Source organism: Pseudochaenichthys georgianus, chromosome 6 (genome assembly GCF_902827115.2).
Source record: "Pseudochaenichthys georgianus chromosome 6, fPseGeo1.2, whole genome shotgun sequence".
Classification (NCBI taxonomy): Eukaryota; Metazoa; Chordata; class Actinopteri; order Perciformes; family Channichthyidae; genus Pseudochaenichthys; species Pseudochaenichthys georgianus.
The window spans coordinates 4368635-4387641 of NC_047508.1; the positions used below are offsets into that span (position 1 = coordinate 4368635).

The window sequence follows — 19007 nt, forward strand, 5'->3', positions numbered from 1 at the left end:
TCGATATTGTCGTTGCCCAACTCAAAAAGCGATTTGTTGGAATGAGCGAAGTTGCACAGCGATTTTCTTTTCTGCTTCCCCGCAAACGTTTGCGCGCAACAGACAATGATCTGTCTGAGTCTGCAAGTGCTTTATCAAGCCAGTATAAAGACGACCTGTCAGCCGAGTTTCCTTTCCAGATCCTGTCCCTCCGTAATGCTCTTAGGCCTACTATAAAGAAAATTGAGCGTGGAACAATCAAAGACCTTGCACAAACCCTGCTCATTGAAAATCAGTCCATTTTGCCAAGTATCCCCGATGTTGCCACAGCACTGAAATTGTTTTTAACTATACCCGTGACTGTTGCCAGTGCTGAGAGATCTTTCTCAAAACTTAAATTAATAAAGACATATTTGAGGAGCACAATGTCACAAGAGAGACTGTCTGGGTTAGCAGTCCTTAGTATTGAGAGCTGACGCGCGCGCAGTATAGATTTAAAGACTGTTATACAGGACTTTGCTCAGAAGAATGCCAGGAGACGCGCTCGTATAAAATAATAGGCCTACAAAGCAGCTCCTGATTGCATCCTCTATGTAGCCTATAGGATGTGTTTTATTTGTTTGTTTTTGGTAGGCTACTTTTCTTTTATACAGAATGTATGTATATGTGAACCGTTCCGTTGTGTGAACTCCAATGAGGATAGGCTATAACGTTCTACAATATACCTTCATGTTACAACAAATACACAGCCACTTGTTTGTATTTGTCAATGATGTTTAAATCAGATGTATATTATTATACAGTTCCTACTGACCTTACTGTTTAAATCAGATGTATATTATACAGAAAGTTCCTACTGACCCTATACTGTTTAAATCAGATGTATCTTTATACAGAAAGTTCCTACTGACCTATAGGCCTACTGTTTACAAAAGATGCCTGCCGCGATGTCTATCCCATGTCACTCTATTATTGATTTAGGGGAGGGGGCGGAGCCCCATGGTCCGACCTGCGGGGGAGCCCCGAAATATTGTGCAACGCCACTGGTGTACATGCTACATGTGTTTCAATATGGAGGCTAACTGTTAGCATGGCCATAGCTGCTGGCCACAAAACCAGATTCAAAGACAGCTTAATAAACACTTTATATCACAAATACAATTTTTTTTTTTTTTTAAATGTTTTTGATGTCACTTCTATTAAAGTTCAAGGTGAAAACATCGATTATATTTCACACAGGCTCCGCCCTCTACTGGACTCTATTGGTACTACTCTCATGCTGTGCATGCTTTCACCTACTGAGTTTACGTAAAAGTAGCCGGCCAATCGGGGCGAGCCTACCTGAATGCGCGCGCAGGCCCACAGTATATAAAGGCGGCTACACCCCTCGCCCACTATCCTTTTTCTCTTCAGACGAGCTGACAACCGAAGAGTTAAACGAACGAAGATTAGAAGATTAGATGGAAAAATTGACTCACCATTACTGGAAGCTCGGCCATGCACCTGCCCTGGTTTGATCGCGGGCGCCGGTCTCCACCACCTCTGCTTAGAGTGTTTAAGGGACCAGGATATGGCCGAGGCGGTGCCATTCACGTCGCCATTCCAGCGGGGCGGATGGCTCCGTTTGCCGTTGTCGGGCACTTCCGGGTCCGGTCCATGGAGGTCCACCGCCCTAGGTGATGACCATGGCGGCGGAGCGCAGCTGCTCCCAGCGGGCAGCAGGCAGGCCAGGGAGCTGAAAACAGCTCTGCCACGCTGCCGCGTGACAAGGCGACTGCAAATAAACACGGGTGTGTTGGGCATCTCGCTCATTGCTGGAGATGCCCTCACCTCACCAGATCAGAGCGATTGTTTGTAGCTTGATCTTGGCCGCCGCCGTTGTCTGCCGTGTGATATCCCGGTGAGGGATCACGCCGCCTGGCACTTTCCAAAAGGACCCTGTGTTTACGGAAGGGCTCTTTGGATCAATCTCCTTGGTTACGTGGGTGAGGAGTAGTCGCAGCGTGGCTGCTTCTTGCTCATCCCCAGAGGAAATAACACTGTCCCACACTCCCCGCCCCCTCTGTAAACTCCAGTATAGGAGCCAGCAGGTGGGCGCGTGCACGTGAGTGGAATAAACCGAAGTGCTGTCAAAACAGTGTGCGGGTTCAAGAGAGAGTGATGTGTGTGTGAGAAACGCATTCAGTGAAAATGATTGCATTTATCCCAGAGTAAGAGTCATCTCTCCATATTTCCACTTTTCACCATAATGTCTGTTTAAAGGAGACGGCATTAGGACAGAGCCGCGGCCCCACGGGAGCGTAGCGCGGTGCGTTCAAGGACCTCAGTAGGAAATCGGCCCTTTTCTGTGTCAGCCCCCATGCCAAAACTCCCTTCTTATGGAAAGGTTTGGCAGCGGAGTAGGCCACCAGAGAATACTACAGCTTCTTAGCTTTAGCTTCACAGCTGCTGGCATGTCCCCTGAACACAGTTTTGTGGGGAATGGAAGCCCCACAAAAGCTGTGTACTGACAGAGTAGAGGGGCAGGACACTGAGACTGGGTTACTCACTCAAGCTTTGCAGCGTCCCTCCTCAATTCAGGGGCAATAGAGAGTCATATCTATCATCAATGGGAGAGGCCCTGTTGCATGAATGGTGGATTACGTATTGTAACCCTAGTCTAGAGACATGTGTGTGTGTGAAAAATGCATTTAGTAAAGACTATGGCATTTATCCCAGAGTAAGAGTCATCTCTCTCCACATTCCACATTTCCCCATAATGTCCGTTTCAAAGAGACGGCATTATGACGACCCCCCCCCGACGGAGTGGGCCACCAGAGAGTACCACAGCCTCATAGCTGCGGCTCCGCAGCTGATTGCACATCCCCTAACACAATGTTATGGGGAATGGAAAATCAGTGGTGTATTAACAGGGCGGACGGACAGGACACTGATACTGGGTTATTCACTCCAGTTTTGCAGCATCCCTCCTCCGTTCAGAGGCATGAGAGAGGCAAATCTGTCATCCCAGGAGGAGAGAGGTTTCCTCTCGGCATGTGCACTCTCAAGTCAGAGAGAAGGGGCACTATTCCCTGTACTTCCTGGTTCCTAAGAAGACAGGAGCATTCAGGCCCATGCTGGATCTTCAAATGCCTGCACCAGCACATTGCATGCAAGAAGTTCCATATGTTAACTATGAAACAGTTACTGGGACTAGTGCAGCCAGGCGATTGGTTCACAACCATCGACCTGAAGAACGCTTACTTTCATGGCAAAATTGCTCCAAAACACTTCCAGGGGGTAGCCTACGAGTACAACAGACTGACGTTCGGCTACTCCCTCTCCCCACGCACGCTACGGCGCTGCAACCGCTGCGGGACCATGACATGAGCGTGTTCTTTTATCTGGGCGACCTCATAGTCATGGCCAGGTCCAGGGAATGGGCAATGTTTCACACAGCCCAATTGATCCTACACCTAACCAAGTTGGGTTGAAAAAGAGTTGCGGTCAATTGGAAGAAGAGTTCCCCCATACCTCACCAGCAGGTAGAATATCTGGGGGTGATGCTCGATGAAGGCAGACTACATGCCACCCTGACAGAAAGCAGACAGGCATCCCTGCTGCGGGCAGTCTGCGTCAGGGGGGGACGGTGACAGCTTTGATCATCATGCAGACTTTGGGTCTCATGACGGCTGCTCACTCCATAGTGCCACTCGGACTCCTGCATGCACGTCGCATACAGAGGTGGCTTACCGGCCTTCGTTTAGATCTCAAGACACAAACGACGTCTGGTGATCATCCCCCCCTCAGTAGAGAGCAACCTCCGATTCTGGGGGTCTCCAGAGAATCTGCGGAGGGGAGCTCCACTGGGGCAAGTGAACTCCTATATCACAGTCTTCACAGATGCTTCAGTGACAGGATGGGGGGGACGTGCCTGAGAGAGCTGTAGGTGGTTGCTGGCCTCTGACAGAGGCTCGGCACAGCAACCTCCTGGAGCTGCAAGCAGTGATGCTGGTCCTACAGCACTTCAAACCCTTAATACAGGGCAAACATGTGCTAGTGAGGAGCGACAACCGCACCACATGTCGTACATCAACAGGCAGGGCGGATTCCGCTCAATAGCCTTGTTGACCGCGGCAGAGAACCTGTGGTTGTGGGTTTCACAGATTGTGTTGTCTCTAAGGGCCCTGCACATCCCGGGACGGGAGAACGGGGGGGCCGACCTCATGTCAAGAGGCGGACCCCTGCCAGACGAGTGGAGGCTTCACCCGGAGGTGGTGAAGCAGGTCTGGACTCAGTTCGGGAGAGCAGAGGTGGACCTGTTCGCCAATCGGCGCAACAGCCACTGTGCCCTGTGGTTCTCCGTTGCCCGGTGGGACAATCCGCCCTTGGGGGTGGACGCATTTGCACACGAGCCATGGCCAAGGAAGCTGCTTTACGCCTTTCCACCGCTGCACCTTATCCCCCCCCTTCTGGATAGGGTGAGGCGGGAGCAGCTGTCAGTCATCCCAGTGGCCCCAGATCGCCGCCTGGCGCCGTGGTACGCGGGGTAACACAGATGATGGGGGGCCAGCCCTGGGCTATTCCTCAGGTCTGGGGAGCGCTGTCTCAGGAAGCAGGGGCAATAGGGGCGTTACCCACTCTGGGCCAACCTCTCCAGGCTTGGCTCCTGAGAGGGACAGGCTGAGACAGGTGGGGCTGTCGGACAACGTTATTCAGACTATCCAAGCAACAAGAGCAGAATCTACCACAGCCTGTTACAGGCCAAAGTGGGCGGGATTCCGGCGATGGTGTGAAGGAAGGAGTCTAGAGCCTCTGTCATGCACGCTGGGCTACAGATACTGGTGGACAGGGGGCTGGCTCATCCCACAATTAAGGTGTATGCAGCAGCCATCTCGTCCTGCCATGAGGGATTTGGAGGCAGGTCAGCCTTCAGTCAGCCGCTTATATCGCGGTTTTTGCAGGGGGTCAGGAGGCAGCGCCAAGTAATGCACGCCTCCGCCCCACAGTGGGACCTGCCGTTGGTGCTCGAGGCTTTAGTCACAGAACCATTTGAGCCCCTGGAGCTCTCCTCCCTGAAAGCACTGTCATGGAAGACAGCATTGCTACTTGCCTTGACTTCGGCCAAAGAGTGTCCGAGCTGACCGCTCTGTCGGTGCACCCAAGCTGCCTTTTGATCCGGGGTGACTGTAGCGGGGCGACACTCAGACCGAACCTCTCCTTTACTCCTAAGAGCCTAAATAGTTCGTTCAGGTCTAGGGCTATTCAGTTAGGTGGCTTTAATTTCCACCCCATATTGAGGCCAGGGAGGCTAAATTGCACCTCCTCTGCTCAGTGCGTGCGCTAGCATGTTATGTAGAGCGCACGGCTGCCATTAGACGCACTGAACAGCTGTTTGTGTGCTTTGGGGATGGTGTGGCTAGAAAAGCTCTCTCCAAGAAGCGCCTAACAGGATGGCTATGCGGGTGCATTACACATGCCTATGGACAGGCGGGGAGAGCCCTCCCCACTGGGGTCCGTGCACATTCTACACGGGCTGTGGCTGTGTCAAACAGCATTATTCAGCAGCGTGAGTGTAGAAGATATATGCACTTCGGCGTCTTGGTCTACGCCAGGCTCGTTCATACAATGTTATCTCCTGGACATGCCTGGCTCCTTCTCGTCGTCTGTGCTTGCCGAGGCAACGCATGACTGGTGAGAGGGGGGGTGGCTGTGGGTCAGCAGGAGTGAGTGTGGGGGGCGTGGTGCTCTTATGTTTTCCCATGCTCCTGAGGGACCTGGGGAACATGGTGTGCGGTAGGCTCCAGACGGAGTCTCCGCACAGATCTTTTCCATGCACACTCTACACGAGGTAAGCGTGTGTGAGTGTGCCTTATCCAAATTGCGGCCCCAACTTCTCTACGGTTACAACCGGATAGGAGGAAGTGGGGATGCAATGGATGTTAGCCAAAAGCCGGTCAGGGACGGTGTGGTGGGTCGATGTTGTTGGATGACAGGGCGTGTATACATCGGGTCTGTGTGAAATATTACAGGGGGTTACGTATTGTAACCCTAGTATATAAGCACAGGCGGAGCCCTCTACCTGGGGGCCCTGTCTTTCCTAGTCCGCTCGCTGAAGAGTGTATAGGATAGTGGGCAGCGGGTGTAGCCGCCTTTATATACTGTGGGCCTGCGAGCACATTCAGGTAGGCTCGCCCCGATTGGCCGGCTACGTTTACGTAAACTCAGTAGGTGAAAGCACGCACAGCATGATAGAGAGTAGTACCCATAGAGTCCAGTAGAGGGCTCCGCCCGTGCTTATATACTAGGGTTACAATACGTAACCCCCTGTTTCTGAAAACTGTGTTTTTTGTTTCATTTACAGGTTTGACCTCTCAGACAAAGATAACTTCTTTGACAGCAAAACCAGGAGTTCTATAGTAAGTCCACGGAAGTTTGTCTGGGATGTTTCTTACAATATGGAACATATTACTTTTATATGAATTCTTCTGACAGATTGTGCAAGGATCGTATGCATGCCATAACGTGTACAAATAAAGGAATTTATGTAAATACTACCTTCTCTCTGACCCACAGATGTCAATTTGGTTGTGGTCATTATTGCTTTTGCAGATTATGAAAATCAGAATCAGCATAGGTTTCACAGTTACTCCCGTTTAGAATGAAACAGATAAAAGATAAATCATTAAACAAATATCCACTGTATTATATAGATGGGAAATTAACATAAGCATGTGCAAATAATGATAGTCAAATTAAGATATTTATGTAAATTAAGAAATGTAAGTAAAATGTCCAATAAAATAAAATAGCCTAAAATAATAATGTAAATGTAGGAAACTTTAAGTAAAAATGTGCACATTGTACTAGTCTACAATATATAAAATGTGAATTACAATATATACAAGATTTATAAAGAGTTTAACTGATGTCCTAGTGCCTTGTCAAGTTCCATCATTGTGTTTTCATTTTATTCCAGGTTTTTGAAATATTAAAAAGAACCAAATGCAAGGCCAAGTACAGCATGGGTGAGTCTCTCAACAGTTCACTTCTCTGTCTTGTTTTCCAGTGGAGTTTAGAGGTGAGTAAATCTTACTTTAGTAAGTTTAGGGTGGGATACGTTGGAGTTATTGAAAATAGATCATTTCATTGAGGAATTTATTTTAAACAGATGCAATTCTGCCCATAAGGAATATGAATAGGTTCATCCAGAGCTGAAGTTGTAATGTCTTCCTTTTGAGATGGAAGTACATCTGATTCCATCTGATTATACAATTAAAAGCCATTGAATTTCTAGCACCAAATAATTATACATTGTTTGCCTCTGAATTTAATTATAACAAACCACACATTTTCAGATTCAATGTATACAATTCAGATTAAAAAGATGGACCATATTTACTTCCATACATATCCAAGGTTTTATTCTGCATGTGTTAAAGCATGTGTGTCTTCACACAGTGAGAACCACAGTTTGACCCGGATGCAGTGACTTTTTATTTTTGTATTTACATTGATGAGAGCGATGAGAGCTTTCTCAGCAAAGACCATGATGGGAAAGATACAGATGTTGTTTGAGCTTCAGGTGGAACTGGGGTTTTTCGCGATTTTCTATGAAATGTTATGAAAGAAGGCGAGCTTTGATTGGTGCTGCAGTCGTGTCTCTCTGCCAAATCTCAGCAAGATGTTATGACAAAACAATCTTATCCGACACAGTGACCATGTAACAGACACAACATATTGTGTTGTCCATAAAGCTCTGAGTTCAAATCACTTATCCTGGTCTTTCCATCACTTACATTTTCTCCCCCATCTTCATAAACTGAAATAGAAATGGACAGTAAGCCTCCATAAAGACATGGAACCCACCCTAACACCTGCGTCTTGTTTGCAGGTATCACCAGTCTCCTGGGCAGTGGTATCTTTTCTGCAGCTTACCCTCTTCATGATGTGAGTAGTACTAATCCTGACACAAATAGGTTATTAAAAGAAGAGTCCCAGGTCACAGTCTCTGGTTAGTATGCACAGCATCAGTGTTTCTCTTTTCTTTACAGGGAGACATTAATGAGGAGAGCACAGTACACAATGACAGAAGGGTGAGGAAGTGAGCAGGTCCTGGTAGACTGTTGTTCACACATTGCATGTGTAAAGCTCTGCACACGTGCATGTATGCACGTATGTAGCTACCTCTAAACTTTACAAATACTTGCAACACTCACAAGGTCAATAGGAAACCTGCATGCTCAAGTCTCTTTTTTTTACTGACGTTTTTACAGTAGATCATACGTGTTTCAAACTTTCAAATATTTAGTTTGGTAAGTTGTTGTTGTTGTTTTGAATGTATATTTGTATATAGTTTACAAGCATGTAACCTACTGTCCTGCTTCTGAGAACACTCACTAGAGTACCAAATGTGTTTTCACCGTATTAATCCGCTACTTAAAATAGTCCCCACCAAATGCAGTATTTACTTCATATTTATAATTACATTGAAAAAAATCATTAGACTCAACCGTACAATTTAATGTTAAAAACAGGTTTCATCTATTACCTCCACCTTTACCCGTGACGATGGAGGCTCTTCTAGCTCATTTTGTTGCCTGAAATGTACATCAAGGGGCTAAGCTAACTAGCATGGCGACAGTTCACTGTGAAGTAAACAGCAATTGCGTTGTATTAAATTAGTAGAATGAGAAAGATTAAATGCATGATTAAAACTGTACCAAATAATGCAACAAAACACTGTTGATTGTCTTCCTCAGCTTTTGTATGAAGAGTGGGCAAACTACAGTGTGTTCTTCAAGTACCAGCCCATCGGACTTGTGCGGTAAGGACACTTAGCGTTTAGTAATATCATTTAGTTCCAACATTCCCTGTATGGCAACAACTATTCTATCAAAATCCCCTTCCTGTTCTTCAGCTTGGGCTTTTATTTTGAAGGACTCAGGATTCAGGCTCATAGATGTGTACTTTACATCATACACTATATTACATACCCAGGATTATAAATAACAGTGTAATCCTTTATACCAGTGGTTCCCAACCGGTGTGCCGCGAGCACTGTCCAAGTGTGCCGCAAAAAAACGTATTTTTATGTTCCACACTTAATAAACTTCACTTCATATACACTTAATTGTATTACATGTACAATGGAGTTCATAAACTAATAAAACATATATTGCTCAGATTTAGAAATATTAAACTGCTTAAATTCTCATGAATTACATCAGCCATCATTGTTTACGGTGTGCAGAGCAGCTTTTTATCCTCGCGCCAAATAATTACAAGATGGATCGTTACGTATTGACAATAAATAAAGAAGCACCCCAGCCCTCAACAACACAGGCAGGGATGACAGAACATGATGGAACAGCAGTGCAAAAGAAGTCTAAAAGCAGACAGTACAGCGAAAGCTACCTTCGGTATGGTTTCTCCTGGACTGGGGATGCTGACTGCCCGACGCCAGAATGCCTAATCTGCAGAGAAAAATTATCCAACGAAGGAATGGTGCCAAGTAAACTAGCAAGACACTTTAGCACAACACATCCTTCTTATAATTCCAAGGACATTGAGTATTTCCAGAGACTGAAAAGAGTAGGTAGGACTTCTCTGCGCCGTTCCTATGAGCTTGCTTTAAAAGAAGGAACACTTAAAACAACCAGGACGAGGGTTAAACAAAAATCTGTTTTAATCATGAAAGGTAATAATGCAATACAATATAATACATTACCATACAAATCCATATCATATGCGTAATGTCAGGAGTATGCCTACTCCTGGCCTTGTTCACGGGCTGCCACGACCTTCCGGTCCGGGCGGCGCGAGAAGAGAGGGGGAACAACAAGCTAAACAAGCTATCAATACCCACACAAACAGGAAGGGGTGGAGTTTCATTTGGGAGATACCAAAACGCTGTCTCACAGGGAATCAGCGTGGGCAGCAGAGAACCAAACAGTTTTCAGTTTGGAGCAAAACACATTCTTATTATGTAGCTTATCACACAATAGTCCATATGTTTTCCCGCTATGAAAGCCACAGGTGTTGGGAAGGCCTGCAGGATGCGCATCATTATATCTGGGGAAAATGTCCCTCGCAATTTGCAAAGCCTATCGATGGTTTAACCCAGAAAAACACTCAAAGAGGTAATCTTTTCACTCAAAACAGAACTCAAAATTAATTCTGCATCTTCCTTCTTCAAAAATAGCTTAAAAACACCCTTTTGATAAACAGGTAAAAGTCAAAGAAAAAGACTATTGTGCTAATCTACTTTTAAGAAAAAGGGAACATTGTTTCAGGAATCTATAAAAAACCTCTCGATATGGCAGAGGAACAATGTACTTTTTGTTCCTTCAACTATTAACACACAGGACTGTATAAACCCACACATATATTAGAGATGACATGATGCAATACACCTCCTATCGATGGGTGACATTAAAATGAACATACCAAAAATATGCTGCCTCACTTCTTCGTTACAATATTTCACATCAATTTCCACAGAAATCACAAAATGAGAAGCAGAGTCAACGTATGCTTTCGTCTCTACGTGTCTCTGACAAAGCACAAGAGGCCAGCTATTTGGTTGCTGAGTTAATCGCCAAGGCAAAAAGGGCCCACACTATCGCGGAAAACCTCATTCTACTGGCATGTAAGGAAATTGTCAGGGTAATGATAGGGCCAGATGCTACTAAAGAAATCGATACAATTCCATTATCCAACAATACAATCAAACGTCGCATCGATGACATGTCAGTAGACATAGAAACTGTCCTAACTGAAAAAATACAGAGAAGTGGCAAATTCGCTCTGCAAGTTGATAAGTGGCCACTGTCAACTCATTGCCAACGTGAGATATGTTGACGGAGAATCCATTGAGGAGAATTTCTTTTTTTGCAAAGAGTTACACACACATGCAACCGGAGAGGAAATGTACAAGACCACAGCTGATTACCTGACAGAACAGGGTCTAAACTGGGGGATGTGCCACAGCATTTGCACCGACGGGGCTGCCTCAATGACGGGGAGGGTGAAAGGCTTTGTAAATAAAGTGAGACAGGTACATCCCGATGTACAGATAACCCACTGCATGTTACACCGAGAAGCCCTTGTCGCCAAAGCTATGCCACCAGACCTCACTGCAGTATTAGAACAAGCTGTGAAAATAGTGAACTACATCAAGTCCCGTCCGCTGAAGTCGTGGTTGTTCAGCACATTGTGCAATGAGATGGGGGCTGAGCACCATGGCCTTTTACTGCACACGGAGGTCCGCTGGCTGTCACGGGGCAAAGTGCTGTCCCGTGTCTACGGGCTCCGCGACGAACTTGTTGCATTTGCAAATGAGCACGACTTACCCTACAAAGAACACATGGATGATGAATCGTGGTGGGTTAAGCTTGCATATCTGGCAGATATTTGTAGCCAACTCAATGACCTCAACATCAGAATGCAAGGGAAGAATGAGAATATCCTGACAGCCACAGACAAACTCAATGGTTTCCGATCCAAGTTAAGACTGTGGCAAAATAATGTCGCCAAGAAAAACATTGAAATGTTTCCGCTGACATCCAGTGACCCAGTGCACTAGACAGCATTTTTTCTACAAGTTGTAGTTGCTCACCTGAGAGTGCTGGAGGGGAGGTTTGAGTCATATTTCCCTCCTATGAATGAAGACTTCGATTGGCTCCGGGATACGTTTAATCCTCTGTCATTAATATCAGCCACAAGTTTAAACAGCAGAGCTCAGGATGAACTCGCAGAGCTATCTATGGACCGCTCCCTGAAACTGAAGCACGGGGAACTACGTCTGGATATATGTTGGCTGCTTGTGGGACACGAGTATCCATCCCTCTCAGAGAGTGCCATCAAGGTGCTTTTACAGTTTCCAACCTCCTACTTGTGCGAGCTGGCGTTTTCCTCACTCGCATATGTCAAAAACAAGACCCGCACACGGCTGGCAGTGGAGCAGGACCTCCGCGTTGCGCTGTCCACTATCCCCCCACACATCAAGAGACTCTGCTCATAAAAGCAGGCACAAGTGTCGCACTAGCACCATGTAACGGTCTGAGAAATGTTTATGTTTGGATGTTAATTTGTGTGCCTTTCTTGTAGGATTTATGATTTTGTCAATCAGTATTATCTGGATAGCGAAATGCAGAATGTTTCATATTTGGGATGTGGTTGATGAGTCACATGACCACAGTCAGGTCAGAGGGCATTGTTTCATCCCTCCAATTCTATTAAGTTATTATTTCATCTAAGGGATCATATGGCCTGCCTCTTTTGAAATCCAAATGTAAAATAATAACTGTATTGATATGTATTCGTGTTTTTACACAGGTAGGCCTACTATGTTCAGCCAAAACAAAAGAGCCTACTTAGTAGGCCTGTTTATAATATTGAATTCATCATAGAAATGGTTTTGACATTTTTAGTCTGGTTCTTGTTATTATGTGTGAATACATTATTTGTTCTATAACATGTTCTATTCAATTAAATACACGTTTGAAAACCAATTAATGGTGTATTTATTGTTTTTAGTTTAAGCTCTGAAGTGGTTTTTAAATCTACAAAAAGTTGGGGTGCCTTGGGGTCGAGAAATATTTTCAGGGGTGCCTTGGTAAAAAAAAGTTGGGAACCACTGCTTTATACTGCCAGAGGATTGATCCAAGTTCAGAACTGTTCTAATCCTGCACATAGGGATTTAAATAAGAAGGTCAAAGCACCTCGGAAATTGTAAACATCAAAGAGTGTTGAATTTGTTGCACATATTTTATTATTGTGGTAATGATTTATGGGTTTAGTGATTTATTTATTTTACAAAAGAGAGGTATTATTAAGTGGTTCTCAGAAATACCTTGTACATCAAAAGAACTGACTGGTTTGAGGTTATGTCACAGCTCTGCGTATCTCCAGTTGGACTTCCTATATCAGAGTTTATCATCTCATTAGTACATTAAACAACACGGCCCAATAAAGCCCCCGGGTGTTTGAGTGCAGGGCTGTTTTTGTCACGAATCCCTGCTTACCAGTGGCGTGTGATGAGGTCAGTGGATGTGAAGGCACAGGCCCGTATCAGAGCCAGATTTACACATATATGTATTGGAGTATACTGGTGGCTCTCCCCCTCCCCCCTTGTCCCTGCCTTGCATTGTAATACTACTGTATGGAATGTGCTAACCCTGGTCAAGTACGTCAGTACAGTTCAGGTTCCTATATCCCCAAATCATCATGGTAGTATTTTCTGAATGATTTTATTTTCTTTGTGTTGTTTAGGAAGTATTTTGGCGAGAAGATTGGTCTGTACTTCGCCTGGTTGGGTCTCTATACCCAGATGCTGATTCCCGCCTCTCTGGTGGGAGTCATTGTGTTTCTGTATGGATGTGCAACAGTTGATGACAACTTACCAAGGTAAACACACACACACACGCACGCACTCACACACACACACACACACACACACACACCACACACTTCGATTTAAATTGAACTTACACTGAACAAAAATATAAATGCAACACCTTTGTTTTTGCTCCCATTTTTCATGAGATGAACTCAAAGATCTAAAACATTTTCTATAGACACAAAATAACCATTTCTCTCAAATATTGTTCACAAATCTGAAAAAATCTGTGATAGTGAGCACTTCTCCTTTGCCGAGATAATCCATCCCACCTCACAGGTGTGGCATATCAAGATGCTGATTAGACAGCATGATTATTGCACAGGTGTGCCTTAGGCTGGCCACAATAAAAGGCCACTCTAAAATGTTCACTTTTATCACACAGCACAATGCCACAGATGTCGCAAGTTTTGAGGGAGCGTGCAATTGGCATGCTGACAGCAGGAATGTCCACCAGAGCTGTTGCCCGTGAATTGAATGTTCATTTCTCTACCATAAGCCGTCTCCAAAGGCGTTTCAGAGAATTTGGCAGTACATCCAACCGGCCTCACAACCGCAGACCACGTGTAACCACACCAGCCCAGGACCTCCACATCCAGCATGTTCACCTCCAAGATGGTCTGAGACCAGCCACTCGGACAGCTGCTGCAACAATCGGTTTGCATAACCAAAGAATTTCTGCACAAACTGTCAGAAACCGTCTCAGGGAAGCTCATCTGCATGCTCGTCGTCCTCATCGGGGTCTCGACCTGACTCCGGTTCGTCGTCGTAACCGACTTGAGTCGGCAAATGCTCACATTCGATGGCGTCTGGCATGTTGGAGAGGTGTTCTCTTCACGGATGAATCCCGGTTTTCACTGTTCAGGGCAGATGGCAGACAGCGTGTGTGGCGTCGTGTGGGTGAGCGGTTTTCTGATGTCAATGTTGTGAATCGAGTGGCCCATGGTGGTGGTGGGATTATGGTATGGGCAGGCGTATGTTATGGACGATGAACACAGGTGTATTTTATTGATGGCATTGTGAATGCACAGAGATACCGTGACGAGATCCTGAGGCCCATTGTTGTGCCATTCATCCACGACCATCACCTCATGTTGCAGCATGATAATGCACGGCCCCATGTTGCAAGGATCTGTACACAATTCCTGGAGGCTAAAAACATCCCAGTTATTGCATGGCCAGCATATTCACCGGACATGTCACCCATTGAGCATGTTTGGGATGCTCTGGATCGGCGTATACGACAGCGTGTTGCAGTTCCTGCCAATATCCAGCAACTTGGCAGCCATTGAAGAGGAGTGGACCAACATTCCACAGGCCACAATCAACAACCTGATCAACTCTATGCGAAGGAGATGTGTTGCACTGCGTGAGGCAAATGGTGGTCACACCAGATACTGACTGGTTTTCGGACCCCCCCAGACCCCCTCAATAAAGCAAAACTGCACGTTTCAGAGTGGCCTTTTATTGTGGCCGGCCTAAGGCACACCTGTGCAATAATCATGCTGTCTAATCAGCATCTTGATATGCCACACCTGTGAGGTGGGATGGATTATCTTGGCAAAGGAGAAGTGCTCACGATCACAGATTTTTTCAGATTTGTGAACAATATTTGAGAGAAATGGTTATTTTGTGTATATAGAAAATGTTTTAGATCTTTGAGTTCATCTCATGAAAAACGGGAGCAAAAACAAAAGTGTGGCATTTATATTTTTGTTCAGTGTATTTTGACTCGTATAGACATTTCTTGATTGTATTCATCGATCCCTTATTCTTGTCAATCTTCTTATTTGTGTCAAAATCTTACTCTGAATACCATGAGATCCAATGTTCTGCAGAAAATATAACATTACATTCAGACAAATACACCTAACAACGGCTCCAAAACTCACTGATAAAATGTTTAGACCTTATTGATTTACTTTACACACACATAAATGTAAATACAAGAGTATTCGTACTATTTCAGGGTGAAAAACAACAGAGCACATTGACTTTGTGTAACAATAGAGAGAGGAAGGTGAAGCTAAATGAACGGGGGGCTATGATGAGTGCTGTGTGTGCTGCCGTAAGTGTAGAATAGAACCCCCCCCTGGTCAACACACTCTCACTCCCTAAGCGTCCAATAGCGACGTTTGGTCAGTGTCCGTGGCGTCCAATTGTGACGCTCCTAGGCTCCTTCAGCGTCATAAAGAGACGCAAATAGCTTTCAACTGATTGCAATGTATTCCCATCTGCGTCGGGATTTGACGCTCATGGAAGCACGGCATTCGTTTATGTCGGCTGCCCTTAAAGGTAATGTGAGCGTCCATTCCCAGGAGTAAAGGATGGCAGAAGACACTACACTACCCAGAATCCCCAGCTATCGTTTGGACTACACCATGTGCTCTTGACAAACCCCTTGATAGTCCTCAAGCTCTGTGATTGGAGAGTGTGCTCCGAGGGTTAAGCCGATTCTCGAACAGCACTTGAAATGGGATGGAACCACGGCAGACTGTCCAAAACTGGATTTGAACGGGTCCACCGCGTCCCCCCTCCCCCACCCCGTCCCCAGAACTACACATGCTGGCTATTCTGTTTCGCAACATGTTCTCTATGGCACGTCTCTACTGGGAGTTGTAGTTTTAAAAGACGTTTTCGTATTTCCCATAATAAGAAGTTGCCAGTATTAAACTGTGTACATCCCTGGAGGTTTAGGGGAAAGGAAACACTCACATTTAAAACATATAATTAATAAATGGGTGAAAATTGCTTGTGCCCATTATGGGCAGTATTACTATATATACACACATGCCAGCTAAGGTCAGAAGAGCTTTATTTAACAGCTGGTCTTATGTGTGTGACCCCTGTGATAACATTACATTACATTAATTGATAAGCCTGAAACATGCACTTGTCAAGGTTCAGAGGCACATTTTGTAAATATGGCAGTAGCCATCGATCAGCTTAAGATAAGATATACTTTATTGATCCCAAGTTGGAACATTTGCGTTACATCAGCATGTGTAACAGTTAAATATGCAGTTGTGTTTATTTGAAAATCATTTAGTATAATCACATCAATTCTGTGTTTTATATTCAACAATTCTGTGTTCTTTATTTATTGATTGTTCAATACCTGACAAGGCCGGAGATGAAATATCTACATACATCTATAAGAGTATAATACATTATGTATAATATCAGTTAAAATAAGTGCTTCAACATAGTTAACATTGCTGGAGGTATGCACAAATATTGATAGATGTCTTGTAATGCACTGTTGAGGAACCTGCAACCCAAGTTTTTCATTCAGTGCAGAACTACACCACAGTTGTGTAGGCCTATATGATATGTCAATAAACCTTAGAAAATCTTGAAATCTTGAAAGGGATGTGCAAAATAGTCATTACATACAGTCTTTAATTAACAATTAGTAGAGAATAACGAGTAATGAATATACTTTATAGGGATCGTATTAATATCTAATAATAAAAATATTGAAATTCAATAACATGCTTTAACCACCCGTTATATCAGCTGTGCACCTTTATGGTGTAAATACAGCCTATCTACCAATTGGATCAAATATAAAAGTGAGCCGAATTAGTGTTGATACTGCAAGGAGACGCATTGTGTGAAAAGAAATGTAAGATGTTGTTTAATGGCTGATATATTTATGATCCACGTCACGTTTTCAGTTCCTCATGTTTGTCTTCTCATCAGGGCTCTATAAATACAGAACTACGGCAGATATGTAATATGTAATGCAGCCGAACCGTGTATTACAATGCCGTTATGTGATGACTTTCAAAGAGAAAAGCAAGCACACTCGGAATAAGGTATTATTATTATTATTTCGGTCTGTTTCCGGTATTTGTTAATGACGGTGTGCTCTGAGATGTGAGACTGGAATTGCACAGGGGGGAAATAACGTAGGCTATCTTTAGATGCGGATTTTGTTAAACTAATATGTTTAGGCTGTGGACCAACACCATACATTGCGGGAAAGGGGGTAGCAATAAAGATAACACCATTAAACAGTTACACAACATAACAGAAATAATATTGATAGCAGCATCCCTAGCAACCACCTTGGTAACAATGAAAACGTCGCGATTTCCTGAAGTAATCTTCGTAATAACATAGCAAACTAAAGATCATGTACATCCACGGCACACATAATCTGAAATAACAACTCATATTTCTCGCATCAAATGACATCAAAACGCATTTTAATGGCCAAACTAACTTTAAAATAGGCATTTTACACCTAGAATAAAACGAAGTTCGGCCATGTTTTCTTTTTCTGCAGGGAGACATTTGAAGATCACGTGACATAGACGCCAGCCATCGGAATGAATGGTGAAAAAAACGGTGGTTTGTCAAACAGAGCACATGGTGTAGGCCAAACGATAGCTGGGGATTCTGGGTAGTGTAGTGTCTTCTGCCATCCTTTACTCAGAAAACATATTTGTTTCTCCGAATCGAAGGGGAAAAATACAAAACCATTGTACACAATTTAAACCAATCAATGTTGTGTAATTAAAAAGGATAATCTGGTGTTTTTTAGTCAATGAGTAGTGCAGATATCACTGTAAAATCAATCGACAGTAAGAGGAATACTTACTTCCGGGTGTAAAATTCTCCGTTATCCAATGGGAATGGATGCTCACATTGCCTTTAAGGGCAGCCGGCACAAACGAATGCCGTACTTCCATGAGCGTCAAATCCCGACGCAGATGGGAATACATTGCAATCAGTTGAAAGCTATTTGCGTCCCTTTATGACGCTGAAGGAGCCTAGGAGCGTCACAATTGGACGCCACGGACACTGACCAAACGTCGCTATTGGACGCTTAGGGAGTGAGAGTGTGTTGCCCTGGTCTAAACACTGGTGGTGATGTTGATGGGATGAAGAGCATGCAGAACATCTGGATTTGATGATGATATGAGTGAAAGGGTGCTGTATGGGGTGGAGGAACACCTGCAATTAAAGCTGACTGCAGTAGAGAGGAGAACAGATTTAAAGTTTCACAGTAGCACAATGATTGGCTGATGGAGATCGTGGCAAAATGTAGATCAGCAATAATGGACACCCTTAATCAGCCAATCGGATGCCACTGAGGAGTGAATGTACCTGACTGAATTTAGGCTTTGATTTCTTAGGAGTCAGGAACTAGCATACACAACTCACGACCACTCAAAAACGATATATATTTGGAATTGTTTTGTTTATTTAGATGCAATCAGGTTAAGGAACTTTTTTAAATGCTCTCAACCTCCCAGTAGGAGTGGGTCAGAGGCATAATGTTTAAGAGTCTTATAAAACACATCTGCAAAGGTTTGAACATTTGACATTTTAAATCATCTTGTCCTTAACATTACACTTATTGAATTGCCAATAAGTGTAATATAAGTGTAATGCTATCATGACTTCTATTTGAGGTATTATATTAGGACTAATGGGCAACCAAATGTGCTAATGTAAATCGTGTGAACTACAGGGTAGGAGGTGAAGAAGGTATAATGTGATGTATAATGTGAAAACACAAATTATGGAGATAAAGGAAATGGTTTGATTAATGAGGCGGGAAACACGGCCTCCTGTGCTTCCTCATCCTGCTCCTCATCATCCACAGGATATTATGACAAATGCTGCCGGCACA

General features: G+C 44.3%; 1 protein-coding gene across 1 annotated transcript in view; it reads left to right on the forward strand.

Annotated features, from left to right (window-relative positions):
• Window positions 1–19007, forward strand: part of LOC117448446 (anoctamin-1-like) — a 119990-nt gene that overhangs the window by 48744 nt on the left and 52239 nt on the right. Inside the window, exons 5-10 of the mRNA XM_034085758.2 lie at window positions 6323–6377; window positions 6938–6986; window positions 7853–7908; window positions 8013–8054; window positions 8721–8785; window positions 13234–13368. Coding sequence (XP_033941649.1) covers window positions 6323–6377; window positions 6938–6986; window positions 7853–7908; window positions 8013–8054; window positions 8721–8785; window positions 13234–13368 — 402 coding nt within the window. The remainder of the gene's footprint in view (window positions 1–6322; window positions 6378–6937; window positions 6987–7852; window positions 7909–8012; window positions 8055–8720; window positions 8786–13233; window positions 13369–19007) is intronic.